Source organism: Dermacentor albipictus, chromosome 2 (genome assembly GCF_038994185.2).
Source record: "Dermacentor albipictus isolate Rhodes 1998 colony chromosome 2, USDA_Dalb.pri_finalv2, whole genome shotgun sequence".
NCBI lineage: Eukaryota > Metazoa > Arthropoda > Arachnida > Ixodida > Ixodidae > Dermacentor > Dermacentor albipictus.
This window is the reverse complement of record NC_091822.1, coordinates 148,098,102-148,110,857: the sequence shown is the minus strand read 5'-3', so window position 1 is coordinate 148,110,857 and position 12,756 is coordinate 148,098,102. Positions and strand designations below refer to the sequence as shown.

Sequence of the window (12,756 nt, the reverse complement as noted above, 5' to 3'; positions counted from 1 at the left end):
TCGATAACGCAGCTGCAATTGCGCGCACAGTACAAAGTGGAAACGGTCCAGCAAATGAGTGATCCGCGACTGCCAGCAGCAAAGTGGCAAGGAGGCTCCCCTGAGCACGCCTAGGAGGGTCGGCATGCAGACTGTTTCAGTGTTCATAGTGCGGGGAAAGGCTGGCAAAAGGATGCCGATAACGCTGCTGCAATTGCATGCACAGTACAGAGTGGAAATGGTCTAGCAAATGAGTGAGCCACCACTGCCGGCAGCAAAGTGGAGGGGGGGGCTGCGCTGAGCACACCGACATGGTTCGGCAGGCGGGTAGTTTCCATGTTCGTAGTGCGGCAAAAGGCCGACAGAAGGCCACCGATAACACAACTGCAACTGCGTGCACAGTAAGCCGTAGAAACAATCCAACGAATGAGTGAGCTGTGGCTCACTCATTCTCGCTCACTCACTCACTGCCGGCAGCAAAGTGGCGAGGAGGCTGCGGTGACTCAGGTCGGCATGCGGACCGTTTCCATGTTCACAGTGCGGGGAGAGGCTGGCAGAAGGCAGCCAATAATACAGCGGTACACGCACACACAGTACGGAGTGAAAACGGTCCAGCGAATGAGCAAGCCGCAACGGCCCTGAGTGCCGGCAGCAAAGTGGCAAGAAGGCCACGCCGAACACATGTGGGCGGATTGGCAGGCAGACCATTTGCTCAGTCTGAGCGCGGGAAGAGGTCAGCATAAGGCAGCCAATAACACAGCGGCAGCTGTGCACACTACGTGGAGTGGAAACGCTCTAGCACTGGCACTTCCGTTAGGCTCGTGCTAGAAGCCGGTTTTGTGAAGTTTGCGTACAACTTCCAGAATTAGTTGCCAGTCGCCCTGGCGAAGAAAACCTAGGACATCCGAGACTTCTTCCATCGTGAATAAATTTCTAAAAATGAGTTTCTGACTCTTTAACATGCTGATTTCAGGTGATACGAATATTTTACGCGACCCCTAGAGATTCGTATCACCAAGGTTTCACTGTAATTACTCGCAATAGTTATGTTTCTCATATTTAATTTTAGGACCTTGGCACTCCCAGTGAGAAAATTTGGCCTGGCTATACCGAGCTTCCCCTAGTGAAGAAAGTGACCTTCACGGAGCACCCTTACAACAACCTGAGAAGCCGGTTCGGCCACACGCTCTCAAACCTGGGTTTTGACCTGATTAACAAGTGAGTTTCCCCTGACCAGTAACAGCTGGTTTGCATGTTCTATTGGACGACACCTTCATCAAGTGTTCAGTTTATTGACCTACCGTATTTTACTCGCATGATGATCGCACTCGCGTAATGATCGCACCCGTGAATTTTGCCGTCAAAATTCGATTTCTTTTATTTCCCATGCAATGATCGCATCCCGAACTTGCCGCAGCGATATGTCGTGTGCCAAGTCTAGCTAATATTGATCGCGCTTACCATCTGTCGAATGCTAAGCGAACGACTCTTCAAGACAAACCAAGCGATCTGCACGCACCAAACATTCTTAAGTAGATGCCTCATTTCATTACTTTCATCACTTTCCGCATTTCCATGGCTAAAAAAAAAGCTGCAACCAAACTTGCCTTTATTATGTGTAGGCTTTATAATGGTTGTTGTCAACAACAACAAAAAAGGCGCCTTTCAATTCTTCTCATCTGTACTCGTGGGCACGCAACAAATCGCGAGCGGCAACGATAGTAGCCACGTTTACACTGATACGTTAAATGTGTACCCTAGTCATACGCTGACGCTTGTAACACACCTAAGATATTCACCCACCCTTAGCGGAAACGTGCTGTATTAGAATAGTAGTGAAGACAGATGCCGCAGTTTCCGCAGCATGCCGGCCATGTATTTCTATGTCACTGGCAGCTAAGCGCACCTATCTGTTTCTGTTTCCTCAAAGTGGACATGGCTACGTTATTGCCGCAAACTTGCCGATATTAATGATATCATTCATTACTGATACGGAAGAAACTGTTTCGATGCACGTAATGTACTCACGAGAAGAAAAAAGAATGCGTTCGGCGCGTTCGGCTTGCCCCGCCAGCCGCCATTTTTGTTTTGGTGCCCCGCAACAAACGCGGGATGAAAAAAATGTTTTTTTTTTTCTTTTTGCTGGAAATTTAACTCGTGTAATGATCGCACCTCTGATTTTGCGTCAATTTTTCTGACAAAGAAGTGCGATCACTATGCGAGTAAATACGGTATATGCTTCCGCAGCCAGCGCTTAGCCGGCTGGGACAAAGAGGGCCAAAGTGCAGGTGGCCGGCTCGGCGCCATCTTTAGAGTGGATGTTATTGCAAGCTTTTTTTGTAGATGGCAGCACATTGCAAGTTGTTTTCTAGCTGTTTTGGGTTTCGTACACTATGTGGACATAGTACTTGCCTGCACTTTCAGCAGTAGGTGATTGCAGAACAGCGAAAAGCTTCCTGCTTGCCGGTCTCTGCTCTGTTGTCACAGCTGTTGCAAACAGAATACTGGGCTCAACGAAAGCTATTTCTTCAAGCCTTGCTGAAGTGCCCTACAGGCTTACTAGTTGGCTAATTTTTTCAGCACATATCAGTGAACGCTGTATGTGGCGGTGGTATTTGCTGAAATTGAGTATTGAGTATTAAGTATCGCTGAGTGGTATTTGCTGAGACTGAGATCAATGTGCAAGGAACCAAAGAAAAAAGCGTGAAAGGCATGCTTGCAGAGCCCAAGAGCGCAGGATGGAATTTTGTCCACGGCAACTGCATTTCAGTGGGGGGGAAAATGCAGAAACGCCCGTGCACCACGCATTGGGCGCCCATTAAAGAGCCTCAGGGTGTCAAAAGTAATTCAGAGTCTCCCACTATGGCATGCCTCATGATCATATCTTGGTTTTAGCACATGAGGCCCCAGAATTGAAATTTAATTTTAATTTTAAAGGCATTCCAGCTGTGAAAAATGTAGAGCTACAATTCGCATTTTTATATGCTTTAGGCTCTTTCATTATTTCAAATCATTTTTAATGCATCTGATGGGATTAGTTGAAGAAATGCATGGAAAGACGTGCCAGTTGTCTTCCGCCGTCTGCTACCTCTGTGGCGGCTTGATGGCTATGATATTCTGCTTCTGAGCATGATGCAGCGGGAATTCAACTCATGGAGCACTCTACTACATCATGCCTGAAAACCCAAGTTTCGCTTTGAGATATAAGCTCCGCTAATTGAACAGTTGCTAGCTGTACCTTTCATAGGCTCAACTGTGTTGAAGCTCAGCATTGGCAGTTCTTGTTTCTGTTCCTCCTGTACTATGCATTTGAGCTGGTAAACAAATCTTACAGTTCCCCTAACTTTGCCTTCGTAGTTTATTGATATCGTCTTGTTGCTGACGCGTTGCTTCCAAGACGCGGCCAAAGAATGTGCCTGTTGTCCTTGCAGATTCCTGACCTATTACCCGCAGCGCCGCATCACTGCGGAAGACGCGTTGAAGCACGAGTTTTTCAATGAGACGCCAGTGCCCGTGGATCCGTCCATGTTTCCAACATGGCCAGCCAAGAGTGAGCTGGGTCACAGAAAGGCGCAGAGTCCCAAGCCTCCATCTGGTGGAAAGCAGTTTGCCAAACAACTGGTGAGCTGGTAGCCTTTTGGGACCTGTTCACTTGGAATATATCCTGTTGTCTTTTGCACTACGGTTTCTCACAAAAGGGAGAATATTTTTCTAACTGTGATGGATGCTTAGATGCACCAGCAGTTTTAAGGCCAATGGGCACGGAGTCAACAACACTCTTGCTGTATACAGGGGCAAGACCCCAAAAGTGGTGACTTTTTCATATTTCTTCTGCAAAAAAGGGGCTACTTATAATTAACGTATTTTACTGCAGCTAGTTTCTGCGCGCGAGATGCGCGCGCAGTCGAGAACAGCATATATAGCGGCCCTTCGCGGCAGCTTCACCACAATACACGCCCATCTGTCTCGCGTGAAAACGCCGGCGCGCAATGTTTCTCATTTTGATACCAACAAATCTCCGGGGTCGCATTCACAGCTGTCACCGTCAATCCTATTGCGATAAGCATCTTCGCCTATCTGTTTCACAGCACGTGGTGTCGTCGGAATCGTAGCGCATGCTTTTAATTAATAGGCGATAACCGAAACATGCTGACTTTAGCCACAAGCTGTAAGAACTGTTGCAACTCCTGGCATCATTGACAGTTAGAACATAGTACTAGACGTATTGCCTTTGATGACTCATATTGTATCGTCAGCATTTCATTTGCAGCTGCTTTTGTGTACCTCTGACTGGTTGCATATTGCTTTTATGGAATCTTGTAGTTTGTCCCATGTGTCTTACACAGTTTCATAATTGAAGCTTATAATTCACAAAAGAATGCTTGAATTGTAAAAGCTTGATCACATTTGAATCATGCCATAGCAGTTAATAAAAATTAGGCATATCACTGAAAGATGCTCAAAGGTATCTCGAAGGTCTGCTCTTGAGGTCTGCTTGGAAACACATAGGGATATTGTGAGAGGTTTTGTAGAGATATTCAGTAAGAACATCTGGTAACACTGGGTCATTAAGCCTTCTGTTTTTTAAATGATTGTGATCACTTAGGTGTTCACTGTATGCGACTTTCAGCAGCGGGTGCTGGAGAAGATAGGTCATGAAACAATTAAATAACGTTCTCTAGATCAAGTGCAGGGACGAGCTAAGAACTCTCTCTACTCACAAACCTCATTAACCTATTGTGTGACTGACTCGTACAGTGCATCTGAACATGCCTGTCATCTAATTAAGCTCAGCTTTTGTAAGCATGCCAGCATAGCCTTGTTTCTGCACTTCCTTTCCCTTGTGTTCTATTGTCTACAACATCACTCTATATTATAATGTTGAAGGCTACAGAAATGTGTACACAGGGATGTTGTTGCCTTCTTGTCCTTTTTGCAGCGTAAACGAAGATACGCTAAAGCTGCTGCTGGCCATAAGCATACATCAACTTGGCGTCCTAATGTGAAAGTGCATTTAAAACAAGCGTCAACATCCATGGTCATTTTTCCCTTACGGCGGCACGAAGAGTTTTCTTTCTGTATCTGTTGATCCTGTTTGGCTTCTCTACACCTTTGACTTTCTGAATTTGTGGTGGTTCTTCTTACATTATGATTTCTAAAAAATACTATGTGAAAAGTAGTAGCACTAACCATTATAAGGTGACTTAATCTCTTTCATTTCCGTTTCAGTAAAAAAATGAAGATCCTCCTTGGCGAGTTGTGCCATCACACTGTGTTTACTTAGTCAGCCAAGTCATGCTGTAAAGTGGGCTTTGAAGTTTAGCCCATCCACAATTGCAGGGATCACTTGCATAAAGCGTTTCGACTGATAGATGAGTTTGCTCATGATTAATAAAAAAATTTCCTGCAATTGACAGTATGTCTTCGGGCAATAAGATTCAAGTAACTTAGGTTAAAAAATTACAAGTGTCACTGCGTTGTTGCACAGTAGCTTATGGCCTCGGCAACCTGCTGTCACTTTTGCAAAGAGTTTCAACAATGAATAAATCCACGTATAAGTGAAACGCTTTGTGCAAGCTGATCCAGAAGTTTGATCTTCTGGCCTAGTTTAACTTAATACAGTTGAACCTTGCAATAACAAAACCAGCAGGGAACGCAAAATATTCACTTTCGCGAGAATTTCGTGGTTGCAATATGACAGTGCACCTTAGATAGCTAATGTATAGATAGGTAATGCATCGCAGAATGAAACTTTGCTGTCAAAATTCCGTTAGCCTACTTTGGCAAGCTTTGCTCAAGTATATATAGAACCGCATTGCCCACAGTTCGCCACACGTGTCGATCAGCAGTGGCAGCACTGCCGTGGAGCAGTATTCTCAGTCAGTTGCTTTCGGAGATCTGACCACATTTGCGAGATTTTGCATAACTCGGCACCAACCGCAGAGAAACGGCACTCCACACGTGCGGCAGCATTTCTCTAGTGCACGCTGTCGCCCGTAGACACCGATGCATCCGTTGCCGAGCGCAAAAGTGATTGGATCTCGTACACCCGAAGGTAGGCAATCGATCGAGATTACGGCCCCTTCGTGCAAATCTACATCCAATGCCGAATCCACACGCGATGCCTGTCGGGTGGCACCGAAACCAGAGTTCCTGAAGCAAGGGATGCGTATTCCCGGACGATCGCTTAATGACGGCCCGATGTGTGGTACTCCATGCTGTGACTGCCACCTCAAGTGTCATAAACGATTCCATGTCAGTGGGACTTGGATTTCCTTGTTTGTGCTGCATTTTGCTCGCCAATGCACACATTAAACACTGCACCAGGTGTGCAAAAACCATTGTCACATGTTGATAGCAACATGTGTGCCGCTTCAAACAGCAGTCATCAAACAAGATGGTGGCTATGACATGTTTCCGGTGCACACGATCGCCCCAGGAGCTTGGTTGTTTTTGCAAACAAAAGTGGCAGCTCCCATGCAAGTGTAATGGGGTGGTATTTTACACAATTTGAGTGCAAACAATTGCATTTGAGCATATTTTGGAGGCTGCTAGCCTTGCGCGAGTAAATAATACGCGAGGTTACGCTCTGGCAAATTTCATTGATGCAGGATTGTAGTACAGCAACATTTCATTGTCGAAATGTACGAAATTCATTGAATCCTATGGGCATTTACTGGAGATACGAAAATATTTGGTTGTCGCGGAGTTTCATTATCGCAGGTTTCAACTGTATTATACTTCCATTCAATCTCCCTTGAATTGGAAGAAGCCTGGAATGGGCGACAACACTTAGAAGCAGTGGAGCCAGAAATATAGGTTTCATTATGTTTCCTTGTGTCTGTCTGAAATGATAGAAATGTCACCGCTCATCGCAGAATACAACATAAAATAATATTTCATTGGCAACTGTCATGTGCTCATTGCCACCCGTTCTTGCAAGCTAGTAGCTCAAGACTATAAAAAGATCCTGCAGCACTTCTGGACCACCATTTTTGCTCTAGACCTATTCTTAGCATGTCAAAGAGCTAAGAGCAAAAGGAATTATGATAATGCGCACAAAGCAAAGTTATCGGTCACAAAAGCTTCAAAATACAAGCAAAAGGACAATTACCCTCAACCTGAATTTTTGTATCGCTGGATGCCACATTTCATTCTCCCATTTCTCCCATAATGTAGAACTGAGGTGCCGAATAGCAGCAAGGCATTGATTGATGTTGCATAGCTGAGGTCAGCGCACTATGGTTGCCTAGCCTGCCCACCCTGATGGCTACAACAGCTTCAGCGAGGCGGATGTTGGTACACTATGTGTTCGACATTTTGACGGTGTTGTTTCCATGGGAGAACGCCTTGTGCATGACCGTGTGATAATCAGGCGATTATTAAGATGGCTGGAAAACGTAATGCCATAGTTTTTTTCACAGCACTGGCACAAACATAAATTGCACGTTACATTTTTTACCATTGACCATCGTGTCACAGATCACTGAGTATGATCACAGGGTACGATCTCCGTGTCACGAGACTAGGTACACATCAGTTGTATCATGACAATGCTGGGCTATTATCAGTGCCACGTGGCAAGCTTTCTCAGGAGCATTGCAGCGCCTGAGAAAGCTTCATCTGCGAAAGTGGTACCCAGTGTGTTGTAATGACACTTTCATAAAAAAGAAAAAGGGCGACATACAGAAAACTAGTGGCACTTCAAACTGCAAGAAAGAGTAGTGGTGCAATGCTAAATCTTAACAGGCTTATTTGCACAACAGAGACACCTGCATACGAACCATGTGGGACTGAAGTGCACACAAAACCACCAAAGTAGTCGCAGTCAAGAGTGATGTGTCAGTTAAAGGAAGCCAAAAAGCTGTACTGTTAGGAGAAGTAACAGACGCACATAATGCCACCATGTTTCAATCGCGTGTTTGTCAATATTTTCAATAGTGAGTCCTGCTTTTGGATAACAGCGAGTAGTGGATAGTAGTAACAGGGAATAGTTTCTGGAATAGTGAGCATTGCTTTTTGGATGGCACTAGGCAATTTTATGTATTGCCATTTTTATTTGTTTTCCTTGTAGGATGTTTCAAGTACTTGTGTGGTTTTGTGTACCTTGTAAATTTGTGTGCTTTCTGGACACAGTTCTGCAGCGTACAAGTAACACTGTGGGTGATGTTCTTGGTGTTCCTGCAGGGCGAAGGAGATGACGAAGGACTTCTGGCGGCTGCAGGCTTTCACATGAACATCCCCAGCAAGGGAAGTTCAGCCAAGGGAACTGGCTTCAGCCTGAAGTTTTAGAATTGCCGCAGAACACACGGTTTAGGCTGTGTCCACGACTGTTATGTGTATATAAAACATAAGACATTACCTGATGCATCCTTCTTATAAAAGCATGATACATGAGCCTCTGAGTCATGTTCACTTTCTACATGGCTGAGCGTCTTTCGGTGCAACAAAGAACGCAATTGTGCAATATCATTGACGGTTTCAAAACTAAACCAGGCTTTATTGTCTTGTTCATGATGATTGGCTGTTGCATTTTTTAGATGGCGTCATATTTGTAAATTATGGACTGTCCTACTGAGCTGAAAAGGTTTGCTTCATGCATTTCACCTATAAATGAGTACAGCGAAACGAAGCCAGGAGACACAATGTGTCTTTTACAAGTCCCACAAGTGGTCTGTAGCTTGTTGTATTGTACTTGCCGTGTCGCACCATAGCTCTGTTTATGCTCGGCAACCGTCTTTGCCGCACGACGACTCTTAAGCTTTGCGTTCAACTTCATAGAAACTTTTTGATCGCCTCAGAGCTATCGGCGCGACTTACAAATGCTCGTGGACTGGCAGCGGAAGTATAAACTAAACAAGCATGGCACCCAATATTGTTCGGCGCACACTTGAAATGGGCAAGATAGGCAGGCAGGCAGCTACCAATAAAGTGGATTGAGGATCTTGGCAAGAAATGATTCCCATTAAAAAATTGGTGCATGGCTCGGCACAAAATGCACAGTACGCTACTGCTTACTAGCGCCTAGCCCTACCCATGTCACAGGAGCCTGCAGGGAAGAAGCACCTGAAAAGATGCTGGGCCTCTGCCATAGAGGTTAATACAGAAGTTCACGCTTGTATATCTTGTAGGAAACTATGAGCATCCGGCTTGGTGCAGCGTCATAGCTTGCTGCCGGGCGGGAAACACATCAAAACTGCCGAAACTGCTCCCCCCCCACTTCCCGCCATGGCTTCTCCAGCCCCATTGCCTGTGTAACTCAAGGACTCTGACGCATGTGCAGAGCGCATGGCGTGGCCTGCGTGGCTGTGCTATTAGCCTTGTGCACGACCGATGGCGGCACTGCAAACAGTGCTCTGGTGACGTCAGACTAGCACTCGCCTTTGCTGCTATGCTCTGGCTAGAATAGCTTCATTTCCATGCATTTGCTCGTGCTCTGACTGTGTTCTGGCTTAGCACGATGCTCTCCAACTAATATGTGTATTTTTTTCTACTGTAGTTTTATAAACGTCAGCATTAAGAGGACAATAAACGTTACACAGTCGAAGCTCGTTGATACATTCCCGTTATGTACGTTTACCCGGCGCCAACGTTCGCAATCGAGAACACAAAAAGTGACCAAATTGAGTTGCGCACATTTTTTACCAATTCGTACGAACCCTGAAAACACAATTTTTTGGCACCAACGTTCAGTGCATCACCAAACTGTTATATGATACATTTCCCTGCCGCTAGATCCCATGCAAACTAGAATATGCGAGATGCGCGTGCAGTCGAGAACAGCATATATGGCGGCCCTTCGCGGCAGCTTCACCACAATACACACCCATCTGTCTCATGTGAAAACTCCGGCGCGCAATGTTTCTCATTTTGATACCAGCAAATCTCCGGGGTCGCATTCACAGCTGTCACCGTCAATCCTATTGCGATAAGCATCTTCGCCTATCTGTTTCACAGCACGTGGTGTCGTCGGAATCGTAGCGCATGCTTTTAATTAATAGGCGATAACCGAAACGCGCTGCCCTTCCCTGCTGCAGACTGCGATCGTATACGTTTTCCGGCCGCTAGATCCCGTGTGAACAAGAAAAGGCGTGAGGCACGCGCGATCGAGAACAGTGTAAAGCCACTAGTCTCACGTGAAAACGACGGCGCGCATAGTTTCTTATTCCACTGCGAGCAAATCGCCCGGGCCATCGCATGCCGCATTCACAGCTATCGCTGCCAAGCCTATTGCAATAAGCATCTTCACCTATCCGTTTCATAGTGCATGGCGCATAGCGCTATTGGTAGCGTACTGCACACTTTTAGTAGGTGGCGATAATCCAACCGCGCCGCCGTTCCTTGCTGCAGGCGGCGTGATGTGGCCACCATGTTTCGCTTCGGCAGCATCTGGCGTCGCCCACCAGCTCGATTTAGTTTTGGTTTCCCATCACTTTCTTAAAACACCACACAATAGGAAAACAAAATACGTTTCGGGCCGCCGGGGCACCACCGGCTCGACGCGCATCGGCGGCACATGCAGCACTGATCGGGGCGACGCTTCGCATTACATAATGTCAACAATAGTTGAGTCAGTCAAATTCTTTTTTTTAATTCGTATCGTATGTTTTCTTGGTTAGTAAAATTTTTTTCTCGCATTTTTTTGTCTAGAACGTATGTATATATGAGGTTCCACTGTATATTTAGTGTATCTTTTATGCAAAGTGATCTTGTTTAAGTTTTCCGGAATTATTTAAGATCGCCTGTGGCAGATAGCATAATTGAAACGCATATTCAACTAATTCACAAAAATTTGAGAAATACAAATTTCCAGTTTACAAATTGTAGCCGGTGAGCTTGCAAGACGTATCTACTTCAAGTAAATATCCAGGATGACACCAGCTTCGAGATATTGTTTCCCAAAGTGTGGGCTGAAATACATGGGCATTCCAGTTAAAGTGCATTTGTACCGCAAGTTTGATGGTGCATATCTCCAAACTGGTGTCATTCTGGAAATTCATACCAAGCGGATATGCCTTGCGAACTGACCGGCTACAATTCATAAATTGCAATAAGTGTCGTAAAATAATTATGAAGTTAATTAGTGAAATTGATTAATTAACTGAATATGTGTTTCAGTTTCTCGTGCAAGTAATATGCCTGAAAAATCCAGCTCAAGGATCAAAATTATGTGATCTGCAACATGCGGCGTTTAAATCATTCTGGAAAACTTGAAGATGATCGCCCCGCATAACCATCAAATGTCTGAAGCGCAGTGGCCATGTTGTTGCGCTGCTATGTTAGGGATACTAATTCGCCCCCTGCTGTGGTGACCGCATTCCAGTGGGGGCAAAATACAGAAAACGCATTACAGTTAGATTTAGATGCACAATAAAGAAAACCATGTAATCAAAATTAATACAGTGGTCAAACGATCTTCGCAGTCATCCACTACAGCATGCCTAATAATGAAATGGCATGTAAATATGGCGTAATTTTGGCATGTAAAATCCCAAAATTTCATTTTTTTTATGTAAAAATGTTTATCCACAGTTCTCTTTGGCAGGAACACTATCTCGTGACTTTGACATATGGCACCGAGCGAGAAAATGAGAACCTATGCTCATTTGGAAATGAAGCACAATTGCAGGGCTCATTCGCAAAATTCTTCTTCGTTTAAGTGGCATTGTCGTTGAACACAAATTTTACATAATACAAATTTCATTTGGTGTTTCATATGCGAAGCATTTCCTTGCGAGAAAAATCTCATTATTTCACTTTCGCATTATTATTTCACTCGAACATTTGATTGTTTCACCCCGCTCTATCATATTTCGCAATTGTCAAGCTTGCTTTGCACTATGTTTTTGCAAAATAAATCTAGTTATGACTTTCTAATGCAAAAATCTTGTTTGTTTAGGATAGAATAAGACTATGTCTATTGAATGCACTTTCAAGGAAACGACTCCGACATCCCAGTATCAGCGTAATAAAGCTACGTTATAAAAATAAATAAAATGCAGGAAAGCATGTGAACATTTTATTGTGCCTTTTTATGTGTTCAGCACTACAGCTATATTCGGTCAAGTTCCAGGAAACCTAAGCTTCTCAATTTTTTATTGCGATGGCAATTATATAAACGTTCCAGGTGGATTTCTGTCATCGCCGTTACTGTGATGTTATGTATAAAGTCGCAGCACGATAACATTGTCGCCGCGCACCGTATGCTATACGTGTGAATGAAACATGCGAGGGTTGCCCAACGATCGCGGCTCAATCTTGCGTGTGCAAGGGAGGAAAGCGAGGAGGAAGCGCACTGTCTTCCGTCGCGTAGAAGACACCAGGGGGAGGGGAAGGACGGGGGGAGGCGTTACGCTGAACCAACAAACACGCAGAGGCGAGCTGTGTCATGGCAAGAGTAATCAAGTGTCATAAAAATCATCTTGCGAAAGTCAGCATTGCAGGACAATACTACATAAGTTTGTTTTCCCACTAATTTGGTCCGGACCGCATTTTGCTGCAGTGCCTGTATTAAAAACACTGCATCAACCACATCGTTTCCTAGGGCGGCGACTCACACACACTCGTATATATATATATATATATATATATATATATATATATATATATATATATATATATATATATATATATATACATATATATATATATATATATACATATATATATATATATATATATATATATATATATATATATATATATATATATATGCAGTGAAGCGGATCATTGGGTCCGGCAGTGAAACAGGTTAAATAAGAGAAATACGTAGGAAAA

The 12,756-nt window shown here is 44.4% G+C and overlaps 1 protein-coding gene across 4 annotated transcripts in view; it reads left to right on the top strand.

Moving 5' to 3' along the window:
• Positions 1-8,376, top strand: part of Pitslre (cyclin dependent kinase 11B pitslre) — a 60,379-nt gene extending 52,003 nt beyond the window's left edge. For all 4 annotated transcript variants that reach the window (XM_065429139.2, XM_065429137.2, XM_065429138.2 and 1 more), the window contains 3 exons: positions 1,049-1,197; positions 3,411-3,600; positions 8,167-8,376. In XM_065429139.2, the coding sequence (XP_065285211.1) occupies positions 1,049-1,197; positions 3,411-3,600; positions 8,167-8,271 (444 nt within the window). In that variant the 3' untranslated portion in view covers positions 8,272-8,376. The remainder of the gene's footprint in view (positions 1-1,048; positions 1,198-3,410; positions 3,601-8,166) is intronic.
• Positions 8,377-12,756: the final 4,380 nt, after the last annotated feature.